At 45.5% G+C, this 14363-nt stretch overlaps 1 protein-coding gene across 1 annotated transcript in view; it reads right to left on the bottom strand.

Moving 5' to 3' along the window:
• Positions 1-7408: 7408 nt before the first annotated feature.
• Positions 7409-14363, bottom strand: part of LOC144683062 (uncharacterized) — a 101927-nt gene continuing 94972 nt past the window's right edge. Inside the window, exons 47-51 of the mRNA XM_078546076.1 lie at positions 13720-13932; positions 12049-12226; positions 9543-9657; positions 8353-8525; positions 7409-7578 (exon numbers count right to left, since the gene is read on the bottom strand). Coding sequence (XP_078402202.1) covers positions 7497-7578; positions 8353-8525; positions 9543-9657; positions 12049-12226; positions 13720-13932 — 761 coding nt within the window. The 3' untranslated portion in view covers positions 7409-7496. The remainder of the gene's footprint in view (positions 7579-8352; positions 8526-9542; positions 9658-12048; positions 12227-13719; positions 13933-14363) is intronic.

A 14363-nucleotide genomic window follows, 5' to 3' on the forward strand; every position in this document is an offset into this window, starting at 1 on the left:
GCTCAGCTAAGTGAAGAAATGTTTTACATGTTAGAATGATCTGGAATTGAGGGTTTAGAATTTCAACAACACCCTTGTTAATCTTTCTTTCACTTGCAAGCGGCTTTTGAACATAAACATAAGAAATAAGAGAGTTCAATTTCCCAGCCTGACTGTACTTCATGAAGTATATTGAAAAATTAAAACATGCAATGGTTCCTTTCAGGAAAAAAAATCTCTCACCATGATTTTCACTTGTCTGGGAATCAAAAACTGGTGGTCATCAATATGATACAGTCACTAATAAATCCCATTGGGAATTCGGGAGAAACTTCTGTACCTGGAGAGTAGTGAGAATATGGAACTCGCTCCCACAGGGAGTAATTGAAGTGAACAATATCGATACATTTAAGGGGACGCCGGATAAACACATGATGGAGAAAGGAATAGAAGGATATGTTGATGGGGTGAGATGAAGGGGGGTGGGAGGAAGCTCATGAGGAGCATAAACACCAGCATAGGACAGTTGGGCTGAATGGCCTGTTTCTGTGCTGTAAATACTAAGACATACAATGTAAGTATTTCCTGATGAAACATTTGGGTGTCTGATATTCTGCTACTGTTAACCCTCTCAAAGGAGCAGGGCTGTTAGCATGACCTCCTGTCCTGGATTGCTGTACTACATCTGTTACCTCTTACTCCCAGACTTCTAACAACATTTTTAAATCAGAAAAAACTGTCATTAACTAGGTAAAATATTCTCAATCTGAGAGTATTTGTAACTTTAATTAGAGCTAATGATAAGCTGTTGCTGATTAAAGTTAGTGATGGGGTAAGGGCCAATATTTATCTTGTTAAAAGCTTTACTGTCTCGGTGTTGTCTTTGATCTGCACAAAAACCTGGTTGTCTTAATGTCTTAATTATACCAACAAGGAGCAGGAGTAGGTCATTCAGCCCCTTGTGCCTGCTCTGCCATTTAGACAATCAGAGTCTGAGATGTAAAGCAATCAGCTATGGCAGATGTGACAGACTTCAGTGTAGATAATATCAAGCCATCCTCTGATATTCTGCCTATTGGTCTAATCTCGAGAAGGAAGATGTGTGAAAAGCTGATGATGGTAGCCTCTACCTGTCCAATCATCTCTCTGCCAGGCAGCAAAGAACAGAAGAACATAAGGACTAGGAGCAGGAGTAGGTAATTCAGCCCCTCGAGCCTGCCCCGCCATTCAATACGATCATGGCTGATCTCATTTCGGCCTCAACTCCAATTTCCTGCCGTCTCCCCGTAACCTTTCAACCCGTCACTAATTAACAATCTGTAACTCCTCCCTAAATTTATTCAGTGTCCCGGCATCCACTGCACTCTGAGGTAGTGAATTCCACAGATTCACGACCCTTTGAGAAAAGTAATTCCTCCTCATCTCTGATTTAAATCTACCACTCCTTAGCCTAGAACTATGGCCTCTCATTCTAGAATGCCCCACAAGGGGAAACATCCGCTCCACGTCTACTTTGTCTATCCCCTTTAGCATCTTATATACCTCAATTAGATTTCTCATCCTTCTAAACTGTAGCGAGTATAGGCCTAAACTGTTCAATGTCTCCTCAGAAGACAAGCCCCGTATTTCTGGAATAAATCTAGTGAACCTCCTCTGAACCACCTCCAATGCAACTACATCCTTCCTCAAGTAAGGGAACCAAAACTGTGCACAGCACTCCAGGTGCGGTCTCACCAATGCCTTGAACAGTTGCAACAACACTTCCCTATTTTTATACTCTATTCCTTTAGCAATAAATGCCAAAATTCCATTTGCCTTCCTTATTACCTGCTGTACCTGCATACTAGCTTTCAGCGATTCATGCACGAGGACACCCAGATCCCTCTGCACTGAGGCATTCGGAAGTTTCTCTCCATTTAAATAATAAGTCGCCGTTTTATTCTTCTGACCAAAATGGATAACCTCCCATTTATCCACGTTAAATTCCATCTGCCAGATTTTGGCCCATTCACCTAACCTGTCCATATCCATTTGTAAATTTCTTATCCCTTCATTGCAACTTACTTTCCCACCTATTTTGGTGTCATCTGCAAATTTAGCGAAAGTACCTTCTGTCCCCTGAACCCAAGTCATTCAGATAGATTGTAAATAGTTGGGTCTTCATTTCTCACAAAGAGTTTTGACTTCAGGATCAGGTTGCATGACTTCATTCTAACTGAGTCTCTTGGCGGCTGTTCTGATGTAGCAAATAGAGACCTGTTAATCTGTGTTTTACGTGGAATGTTGAGCAGGATGCTGCAGGCGGACTCCCCCTGCCCTTAAATAGGGGCCAAGATCTTTTTACATTTAGTCTGACAACACAAGGCCCTGAGTATCCTGGTCATGTGCTCAAGTGATGCACTTGCTTTAGGGCTCAAAGCAAAACTGACAGAGAGAAAGCCCCCCCACTCAACCCCCCCCGCAAGGCTAGGGTAGGTGAGATAGAAAAGCAGAAATCTTCCTTCCTATTGGTTAGATCTGCTTTAGCAATTGGCTTGCCAAAGGTGATTTCCTGAGGCCTTGCACAGAATGCTGAGGAGATTTATTGGAATGTTCCCAGTAATGAGAAAGTTCAGTTACACGGAGAGAATGGAGAAATTGGGATTGATCTCCTTACAGCAGAGAAGGTTAAGGGGGAGATTTAACAGAGACGTTCAAAATCATGAAGGTTTCAGATAGAATAAATAAAGAGAAACTGTGTTTCCGTTGGCAGGAGGGTTGGTAACCAGAGGGACATAGATGAGGAAATTGGCAAAGCAACCATTGTGGAGATGAGGAGAATTTCTTTTTGACACAGCGAGTTGTTGTGATCTGGAATGCGCTGCCTGAAAGGGTGGTGGAAGCAGATTCAATAGGGACTTTCAAATGGGATATGGATAAATATTTGAAGGGGAAAATTTTCAGGGGAATGGAGAAAGACCAGGGAGAAGTGGGACTAATTGGATGGCTCTTTCAAGGAGCCAGTACAGGCACAATGGGCTGAAGGTCCTCTCTCTGTGCTGTATCAGTGTTGGGATTTCCTCATTGCAAGTAGTGAATGTTGTTGCAGAAACTACTTGCTATCAGCAGGTGTCAGTGTCTGCATGTTGTACAAACCACGGGAAGTTATAGAGAAGTGGGTGGTTAATCACCTCATCATCCCATTCATCCCACAATGTGTGCAGATTTTCCCGAGTGTTGAGATGTGAGTTTGCCAAACTAAACAAAACTTCCAGGATCAGCCTCCCGCAGGCTGCCCTACAAACACAGGGCACGGGAGTAAGGGATATAGGACAAAGTCAAAATAAGGAGAGAGGGGTGTCAGACAGAGTAGATAGGGAGAAGCTGTTCCCACTTGTAAAAGGATTAAGAACGAGTGGGCACAGATTTAAAGTGATTTGCAAAAGAAGCAAATGTGATGTGAGAAAAAAACTTTTCCACACAGCGAGTGGTTCGGGTCTGGAATGCACGGCCTGGAAATGTGGTGGAGGCAGGTTCAATCGAGGCATTCAAGAGGGCATTGGATGATTATTTAAATAGAAACAACGTGCAGGGGTACGGGGAAAGGGCAGGAGAATGGCACTGAGTCATAATGATCATTTGGAGAGCCAGTGCAGACTGATGGGCTGAATGGCCTCCTGCACTGTAACAATTCTGTGATCTTGGTTAAAGAAACAATAACAGCTGTAAGGAGATATGATATGATAAAAGGCTCATCAAATGAGGCCATATGGGTTGAAGTGAAGAACAAAAAAGGGGCACTAACGCTGCTGGGAGTGTGCTATAGATGCCCAAACAGTCAGAGGGAGAGAGAAGAGGAAATATGTTGGCAAATTACTGAGAAGTGCAGAAACAATAAGGCAGTAATAGTAGGGATTTCAACTATTTCAATCTTAACTGGGATAATATCAGTGTAAAAAGAATAGAGGGCACAGAATTCTCAGAATATGTTTAAGAGAATGCAGTCTTTTAGCCAGCATAAAGCAAGACAACAAGAGAAGAGGAAGTTCTGGATTTAGTTTTAGGGAATGAAGCTGGGCAGGGGGAAAGGCTATTAGTTGGGGAGCACTTTGGTAGTAGTGATCATAATTCAGTTAATTTATAGTAGTAATGGAAAAGGATAACAATAGATCTTGAGCAAAAGCTTTAAATTAGGGAAAGGTCATTTTACTAAACTGAGATGATTTGGCAAAAGCAGACCAGAAACAGTTACTTGAAGTTCTGTAACCTATGGGGCTCCGGACCAAAAGCTGGAAAATGCGATGAGACTCGATGTTTTTTTTAGCCAGCACAGACATGATGGGCCAAATGGCTTCTTACGGTGCTGAAAATTTCCTATGTTACTACTGGAAATAAAGCAGAATAAAACATTTTGTTTTAAAACACAAAATTATTAATTTTAATCTTCCATGTCTTATAATGTACAAATAGGTCTGGAGAAGTAGAATTGGTTTAGTTTACTGTACCACAAAATAAAGAGCCTCAATCTTTCCATGTAAACGTTGAACTTACAGAGATGTGTATTGTACATGGATTGATTTGGTTACTAACATGTTTTCGCATCGAGCAATTGCAGTATGTAACAGCCACATATTCCATTACTGAACCATTTTACTAAACTTCAATACAAACTGTATAAAAATACAAAACAGAAGAATAAAGGTCTCTTAGGTAAGCAGTGAATCAAGTCATTCAAGTGTACAAGATATAATTTACAAAACCCTGATAATAACGGACTCATTCCAATCAGGGGAGACAGAGCATCAATGAGAAAAGGAACAGTGATCACAACATTCTCTAATCAATAACTCACAGCGTTGGCATTGTCCCGCCAAGGCCCTGAGCTCTGGGATTCTCTTCCTAAACCTCTCCACCTCTCTCTTCTCCTTTAAGATGCTCCTTGAAACCTACCTCTTTGATCAAGCTTTTGATCACCTGTCCTATTGTCTCCTTCCGGTAGCTTGTTGTCTAATTTTGTTTGATAATTACTCCTTTGAAGTGCCTTTGGATGTTTTACTATGTTAAATGCACAATATAAATGAAAAGTTGTTGCTGATTATGTTGTTGTTGCAATTTGACAATTCCTGTTCCAATTGGATGGAGAATAACTGGGATGGCAGTTGGAAATCTTCAGTATGAACCCCAGTGGGTGAACATAAAACCCTAAAATCAGCCTTTAATGATGCGTCACCACTTTTTTTCAGGTAACAGTCTTCATTATTTTGTGTTTCTTCATCATTGCCCCATCTCCAGTACTGAGGAGAGTTTGACTGGATAACTGGGTGGACATTTACAATGTGCATGCTATATAATGCAAGGCACAAAATCTTCCTGGGCTGTGTGTTGACAATAGCAGTGCACAACAGATAAAAAGCAGGGACAATTTACCAAGTGAATAATATTTCTGGTTTAGTCAGACAATTGTTTGAAAGATCTCAATATAGTCCAGATAAGCAATAGCTTTGTTTCCTAAATGGCTTTTAAGTTTTGCACACTTACTAATTGGAAAATTGTGATCAATGACACACTTACAGACACACTTACATATGTACGCTTACACACAGTGGAAATCTACAGGTATGGCTATTACTCTGATAGTAAATAATCTCTTGGTAAGAGAATCAATTATTCTAACTGGTGCCGTTCAGTGTGAGTGACATAGCCAGCAACAGCTTCAAAGCTAAAATCTTGAGCCTCTGGTAGTCCTGCCTTAAGTAAGTGTGGGATGCTGAGTCCAGGGTAACTTGTGCTCCTTCCAACTCCCCCCACCCCCCACACACGCACCCCCACACACACACACACACGCACCCACCCACCCACCCCCACATATACACATGTTCTAAAGATCTATCTCAGCAGCTGAGCCTCCCCGTTCCTGTTCTCCAATCCCACATGCCAAGGAAGCTGGGTTAACAGGGCCTGGCTGGTTAGAACCGGCAGCAACAGCCAAGTAACAGAGGGTGATAGGACACCAGGACTTGTGGTTATTGATCGCAAACAAAACACTAATGGCGAGGAATTGATTACAGTAACTTGCAATTGTGGTGCCCATGCATATATTAATACACATTCTTTTAAAAAAAAAGTTTAAAATGTTGCAGTTTAATAGCACTTAGCAGCCATGAGTGAAGATTGAAGGAGAGCAGAGATACTAATTGGAACTACGAAAGAAGGATTACTGGATAGTTTAATGACAGTGTATTTAATGACAATGACATAGCACCTTAGTGTAGAATGTCCAATAATATATACTAAATATTGGGGATGATTTTACAAAGTCTTGCTGCCAATGGGAAGCTTGATCTGTTGGGTGTGCCGATCAGGAATATCCTGACATGGAGAATCCCCACATGTAAAATCAGCCCTGAGCTCGTTCCAGAAAAGCCTGTGTTTATACAATCGTAAATCCACAATGTCTTCATGTCACGGTGTCTTTACAGCTTCTTGCTTCAATCTCACACCCACAGTCAGGAAACAAACAAAACCTTAAATAAAAACTATTTAGTATATATTAAATAGATGGGAGGGAGTTAATCTGCACTTGATTTAATGGGGTTGGTAGTACAGTGGTTATGTTACTGGACTAGTAATCTGGAGACATGGATTCAAATCCCACCAGTGGGGAGATTTTTCAGTTCAATCGATTGATAAATCTGGAATGAAATATCAGTCTTATTAATAGTTATGAAATGGCCGGATTGTTCAAGTGGTTCATTAATGTCCTTTAGGGAAGGAAATCTGCCATCCTTACCTAGCCTGGCCTATCTGTGACTGCAGATCCACAGCAATGTGGTTAACTCTCTAACTGTCCTCTGAAATGGCCGAGCAAGTCACTCACTAATGGGTAACAAATACTGGCTGTCAGCGACACCCACAGCCCAAGAGAAATCTGCTGAGAGGGAACTCTGGAGAACAGGAGCCAGGATCAGTGATTCTCTCTCATCCTCCCCCAACACTCACCCAGTCTTGATGGTCTGGTCAGTAATTTCAATCACAATAGCTGCAGATTAAGAATGAAAACCTCTCGGTGACCTGTGCTCCCAAGGGGTGAGGCTCCAGGCAATGAGAGTCACTGTGTGAGGTTGACCCAATAACCCAAGCTTTAGCCATTCTTGTGAGCATCTCTCCCCATTTATAAACTCCTCAGTGTCGTCTGCAGCCTCTTAACTCTCTCCCATCTTTTCATTGTACTGTAAGTATTTTTATTTCTGTTAATATTCAGTGCATTGCTTTAATGAACAAAGTGCCATTTAGTATGTCAATAATAGAAAGCTTATATTGTTTTTCTTCGAGTGGTAGGGCACCAGGATATTGCAAGAAAAGCATTTTCTTTTTTTTTTTAAAATCTCCATTCCTTTTGCTCTGCACTTTTTCTTTCTTTTGTCACGATAGATGAGTGAGGTACACAGGATATTGTAAATTGCTTTATTATAGAAATAGCACCATAGTTCATTAGAGGATTGCGAGACAGCTGATAAGCTTGGCAGTCTCAGAATACATTACGTCTTCTTCATGCAAACTTGGCATCGGCTGATGCGTGTTCGCAGCTCGCCTGCCTTCAGTGTCTCCGATTCCGGTTTCCTGGAAGAAAAACAGAGACTTTAGGAACCAGCTCCCCCACAGAAGCTGATATCTGTCCCATTAGCACTCCCCCCCACCCAAGGAAGCGATATCCTGGGATCAGTCCCGGGGCTCCAGCCTCGTCAGGAGGTCGTGGGTTCGAAAACCCCAATCGGGGAGCTGAACACCTCATCCCACTGATGCTGCAGCGCCACACTGAGGGAGTGCTGCACCGTCAGAGGTTTTAAACCTCGTGTGGGAGCTTGCTGTGCACAAATTGACCGCTGCATTTCCTACATTACAACGGTGACTACACTTTATTGGCTGTAAAACACTTTGTAATGTCCTGTCTCTGTAGAAGAAGGGCAACTATACCTTTCCTCTAGTGTGAATTGGAATGAGATTTAAATACCAGTGCCGGAATAATATTAAATACTGGCAAAACTCGGAAACTCTTCAATTGGCTAAAATGATGACAATACCACAGGTTAGTGTCCAGGGTAAGATTCTTGCTCTGAATATCGCTTCTGCCAGAAATAAGTAATAAATAGGGGGGTGAAAGGTTATAGGGGGTAGGTGGGAATGTGGAGAAATCAGATCAGCTATGGTCTTATTGAATGTCGGAGCAGGCTCGAGGGACCCAGTGACCTACTCCTGCTCCTAATTCGTACGTTTGTATATTCATATGTTCGTATGTAAATAGCAGGTCATGTTCCAATGTCCATTTACACTCGCAGCAACAATCTGTTCATCCTAGTCAGTAAAACACAATGCCCAGGAATTCCCATCACTAACCTGAACATCTCTGTGGTCTCGACAGTTGCGAGCCAGAAGCTGTAAGAGTTTGCGTAGTAATTGCAGGTTCCTCGGCCGTGACACTCGATGAAGGGAGCAGAGCGGAATGATTCCAGGCATGAACCGGGTGATGATAAAGCCTGTCCTGAGCCCTCAGCTCCAGAACTGGTGTGCTGCACGGAGAGAGAATGGACTCAGCCTTCTGCTAATCAAACTGGCTTTACTCAGCCATAAATAAACAACTCCTTAGTACAAACTTTTCCTGTCCCCCTGCTCTTATTTTCAGGTTGTTATCTTACCCATCTCATTGTTTACTTGTTCCAGTATCTCCCAAGCCCCTGCTCTCCCATGCCCTAACGTTAGTGAATGCACAGGAACTGTCTGGGACAACTCTCCCCAAGGCTGTGTTACAGAGTCAGTGGGGCCATTCAGATTGGGAACTTGGAACATGGGGACAGACCCACTGCTGGTCACACGTGTGTCAGCAGGGATGACACTCCCTCCTTGAAGCCAGATGGTTCTGCGATCAGGCCTGGGGCACAAAGGTCCAGGCCGACACTCCCAGGGACAAGTGAAGTTACCCCCAGGGACCATTCATGTTCCTGTTTTTCCACGATTCTCACAGTTGGCCCAAGGTTTAATCTGTCTGCATTGGGGCCCCATCCACCAGCTGGTCACACCTCGAGGTTGGCAGGGTGAGATTCTGCCAATTGCACGGTTTGGGAATTCATGAAATGACCCTCATTTTCTCACCGGTGCACAGAACGAGAGTCGGCAAGTTTCAAAAATCTCTTCACATCAAAAAATATTTAATTTACGTAGAAACTGGCACATCAAAAAGTACACTGTTCAGTGTCATTTTTTACAGTTACTTTCAGTGATTTTAAATCAGGTTAGTCTGATTAAAAATGTTTCTTTTTGAAGATAACCCCATGAATAAGCCTGCCCAGGTAACCACTCTTAACTACATCCAGGAAAATGGTTCAACAGAGAAAAAAAAAACCAAATGATAATATTTGGTTTTTCCTCGGACTGTGCCGGGTAACGTTGATTTGATGTTTGTAATTACGCAAATGAATTTTTGCTGAAGTCTGAAACGCCAAGTGTAGCTTCAATCTGGTTTTCCCAGTTGGGCCCAGAGTGGGAATCCTGCCCGGTTGTGCTTGGTGATCAGGTGATCAGGTGCTTACCATCATGAAGGAATAGCCAATCCAGAGAGAATGCCAACCATTGGGGCACAGCGGGATTTGAATTGTTTGGCTGTGAATAGCGATCACCATCGCTGGAGCCTCACATACAGAGCATCTGTAGGGAGTGAACAGGTTAATATATTATTCCAGATCCAACGCTGTGCTCTTACTGAGCCAACACTCAGATCAATCAGCCTGACAGCCTCAGGACTGGCACCTGAAAACCAATAACTGCGACTAGTGTAGGACCAGCCTCAATAATCTGCCATCACTACCTGTCCTCGATCGCACACAACTCCAGCAAACTCGATCAATGCCCTCCAATAACTAGCTGTCCTTCTGAGGGAGCCAGGGTTTGGACAATGAATACATGAAAGAGGATGGAAATGGACATGCATCCATACTGCAGCCAGTGTCGAGAGATTTGCATGCTACCACTGTAGGTTTTGTCATTTTGCAAATCTTTTACATTTCCCTATCTCATCTTCAATTTTTGATTCCACAGTAGTTCCACCTCTAGAGCTGATGTGAGGAGCTTGCGGTACTGGTGAGGGGTCAGGTCCCACCAGGACTGTGTTCCGAGATTCGGGCCCCTGCTGCCCCCTGGATGTGAAGGGACTGAAAATGGAGAGCAGCCAATGCCCCAACTTATAATGGCGGAGGGTGGGGGTGGGGGGGGGGTCCAAAGTCGGGACTGCACACGGGGATCAGGTTGCAGGAATTCACAGACTGTGCGATCAGCCACCCCAGAGGTGGCGGGGGTGGGGGGGTGGGGGGGTGGGGGGGCGGTGGGTGGGGTGGGGGGAGGGGAGCGGGGTCGGGGGGCTTTGCACAGGAAGCATTGATTGCAAACATGCAACAATATGAACTGCAAAATCCCTGCATCAGCTCGCACGATTGTCTCATCACCTCCGGAGAATTACTTAGAATTTACAGCACAGAAACAGGCCATTCAGCCCAGCTGGTCTATGCTGGGGTTTATGTTCCACATGAGCCTCCTCCCTCCCTTCTATCAACATATCCTTCTATTCCTTTCTCCCCCATGAGTTATTCCAGCTTCCCCTTAAATATAAGAAATAGGAGCAGGAGGAGGCCATTCGGCCCCTCGAGCCTGCTCCGTCAATCAATAAGATCATGGCTGATCTTCTGTGGTTCGATTTCCACATTCCCATCTACCCCCGATAACCTTTGCCTGACAAGAATCTATCTACCTTCGCCTTAAAAATATTCAATGACCCCGCCTCCACCACCTTCTGAGGCAGAGAGTTCCAAAGTCGCACAACCCTCAGAGAGAAAAATTCTCCTCATCTCTGTCCTAAAAGATAAACCCCTAAATTTAAAACAGTGACCCCTAGTTCTCACCCACCAAAGGAAACATCCTTTCCACATCCACCTTGTCCAGGCCATTCAGGATCTTGTACATTTCAATCAAATCACCCCTCACTCTTCTAAAATCCAGTGGAAACAAACCCAGTCTGCCCAACCTTTCCTCAAAAGACAACCCACTCATTCCCGGTATCCTAGTAAACCTCCTCTGAACCGCCTCCAACACATTTACATCCTTCCTTAAATAAGGAGACCAAAACTGCACACAGTGTTCCAGATGCGGTCTCACCAATGCCCTGTATAACTGAAGCATAACATCCTTACTTTTATGTTCAATCCCTTTCGTAATAAAGGATAGCATTCCATTAGCTGCCTTGATTACATGCTGTACCTACATACTAACTTTTTGTGACTCATAATCTATGCTATTCACCTCAACCACTCCATGTGGTAGTGAGTTCCACAATCTCACCACTCTCTGGGTAAAAAAGTTTCTCCTGAATTCCTGACTTGGTTTATTAGTGACTATCTCACACTGATGGCCTTTGATTTCCCCACAACTGGAAACAACTCCTCTATATCTATCCTATTGAACCACTTTCAAAATGTTAAAGACCTCTATCAGGTCACTCCCTCACCTCTTTGTTGGAGCCCCAGCCTCTTTGATCTTTGCTGATAATAATAACCCCTCAGTCTGGTATCATCCTTGTGAATAAAACATTCTTGTGGTAAAACATTCTACCTTTTAATAACCAGTGGTGTGAATGTGTTTCCGCTAACATTACATCTTTCTCTTCCAATAATAATGAAAGGAGAGGGCATAGATTTCAAATAATTGGTAAAAGAACCAGAGGGGGAGATGAGGAGAGTCTTTTTTTTTTTACACAGCCAGTTGTTGTGATCTGGCACACACTGTCTGAAAGGGCGGTGGAAGCAGATTCAATAGGAACTTTCAAAAGGGGAATTGGATGAAAGAGGAAAATTGTGCAGGGGAAAGAACAGAGGGAGTAGGAATAATTGGATAGCTCTTTCAAGGAGCCAGCACAGACATGGTAGGCCAAATGGCCTCCTTCTGTGCTGCAAGATTCAGTAATTCTCAGTCTGTGCCCTTGTTACTGTGATGTTCTGTCTTTCTTGACATCTAAACAGTTGCACAGTACCACAATATCTGTAGTCTCACCTGCTGATAAATGGCTCGATAGTTTGACCAACCACAGGAGCCATACTCATCGGCATTGGTTCAGGTGTGGCCAGCCAATAAGAATAGTCGTTTCTTGATGCAAAGTTGCAGACGTTGTTGATGTTACAGAAGAGGAATGGCATGGTGCTGAACCTTCGCAAACAACTCCCTGCAGTGCCTGTAATGGTGAAGGGACAATGTTAATGGAGAAGCAGGAGAGGACTGGGGCTGGCCTTCTCTCAGAGCTCCGCTGCGATCAAACTCATGGAGCAGTTCCCAATGTAAAGGGCTGACCGGGCACTGGCAATAAATATTACACACTTTCAGTTGGCACTAATCCCCATTGCCAGCTCGCCAGTCTGGCTGTTGGTGAACTGACCCAGCAGGAAGGACACTGGTCAAGATGCTGGATTCCTGACCTGGGCTCTAATATTGTTCTTCGGGAATTCTCCTGCGTTGCCACACGAAATGGGAGGGAAACCCTGGGCTGGAAATTCAGTGGCGTAGTCTCCATGGTTACAGGAATGAGTCTGGTGCGACAGGGTCCAATTGCAGCAGCCATTTCGCGCTGGCAGTGAGCTGTCCACCATGTTGGTAATAGCTCCTGGGCCCCTGTCTGAACTTGGCCTTAGACCCCCTGCTTATGCAAATCAAGAGTTTAATATCCATTAGAGACCCCCTTTACATCAGCTGCAGTATACCCCCTATCTGCAGAGGCCAGTATTCTCAGGCAACTGGCAACCAAACCAGAAGCCATTAAATAGCTGCTGGAACCTGCCGCCAGATTTTAACTCCTGCTCCTCCCAGCTCCAGGTTCAATTCCCACTGCTGGCTGCTGCTCACCCGCCCTCACCACCACCCACCCCCACCCCCACCCCTCACCTGTCTCACTACTCCCCCTCACCACCACCCACCCCCACCCCTCATCTGTCTCACTACCCCCCCCACCACCCACCCCTCGCCTGTCTCACCCCCCCCACCACCCACCCCCACCCCTTGTCTGTCTCAACCCCCCCTCACCCACCCCCACCCCTCGCCTGTCTCACCCCCACCACCCACCCCCACCCCTTGTCTGTCTCAACCCCCCCTCACCCACCCCCGCCCCTCGCCTGTCTCACCGCCCCCCTTCCTCTTGCCTGTCTCACCGCCCCCCTTCCTCCCGCCTGTCTCACCCCCCCCTTCCTCCCGCCTGTCTCACCCCCCCCTTCCTCCCGCCTGTCTCACCCCCCCCTTCCTCCCGCCTGTCTCACCCCCCCCTTCCTCCCACCTGTCTCACCCCCCCCTTCCTCCCGCCTGTCTCATCCCGCCTCCCCTCCTGGTGTCAGAGCTGATGGATCTTCATTCCCACCAGGGACTGGACAGTTGTACCTCGAGCCACGATTGTCGCCTGCAGCTCACCCAAAACAAACCCGTCAGGTGGGAGCCTCAATTCCCACCATTCCTGCCATCGGGCTTCCTGTTGAGGCCTGTGTTGCACCAAGATTGTTCCCTGATATAAATGGGGTGAATTATCTGGACACCCCCCCATTCCTCGTATTAACAAGGTTTGCACTGCCTTTCTGGTGAAGTTCTGGCAGTGAACAGGAGCCCTGAGGAAATCCCGGCCTAGTTGCCTGGAACAGGAAGTGTGCTCGAGCTGGGAAGCATAACCAGGCCTTTCAAATCACTCACCCAAGTCTTGGCCATGAGCCCTTTCATTGCCCTGGACATAAAGCAGTGAGAAGCCATCGTAGATTTTCACTGTCCCAAGAGGACAGTTGGGAACCTCTGTCGTTTGGCTGTGTCGGGTCACAAGGAAGCCGTGAGCTATTGAAGCAGGACCAGGATATCCTCGAGGGCCAGGACTTCCTTCTGGGCCTGCAGGTCCTGGATAACCCCTTGGACCTTAAAGACAGAGACATAAATGATGTACTTAAAGTACACTATGTGTGTGTGCGTGTGTGTGCGCGTGTGTCTGTGTGTGCGCGTGTGTCTGTGTGTGTGCGTGTCTGTGTGTGTGCGTGTCTGTGTGTGTGCGTGTCTGTGTGTGTGCGTGTCTGTGTGTGTGCGTGTCTGTGTGTGTGTGTGTCTGTGTGTGTGTCTGTGTCTGTGTGTGTGCGCGTGCGTGTCTGTGTCTGTGTGTGTGCGTGTGCGTGTCTGTGCGTGTGCGTGTCTGTGTGTGTGCGTGTCTGTGCGTGTGCGTGTCTGTGCGTGTGCGTGTCTGTGCGTGTGCGTGTCTGTGCGTGTGCGTGTCTGTGTGTGTCTGTGTCTGTGTGTGTCTGTGTCTGTGTCTGTGTGTGTGTCTGTGTCTGTGTGTGTGCGTGTGCGTGTGTGTG

This window comes from Cetorhinus maximus, chromosome 7 (assembly GCF_964194155.1).
Source record: "Cetorhinus maximus chromosome 7, sCetMax3.hap1.1, whole genome shotgun sequence".
In the NCBI taxonomy this organism is placed as follows: Eukaryota; Metazoa; Chordata; class Chondrichthyes; order Lamniformes; family Cetorhinidae; genus Cetorhinus; species Cetorhinus maximus.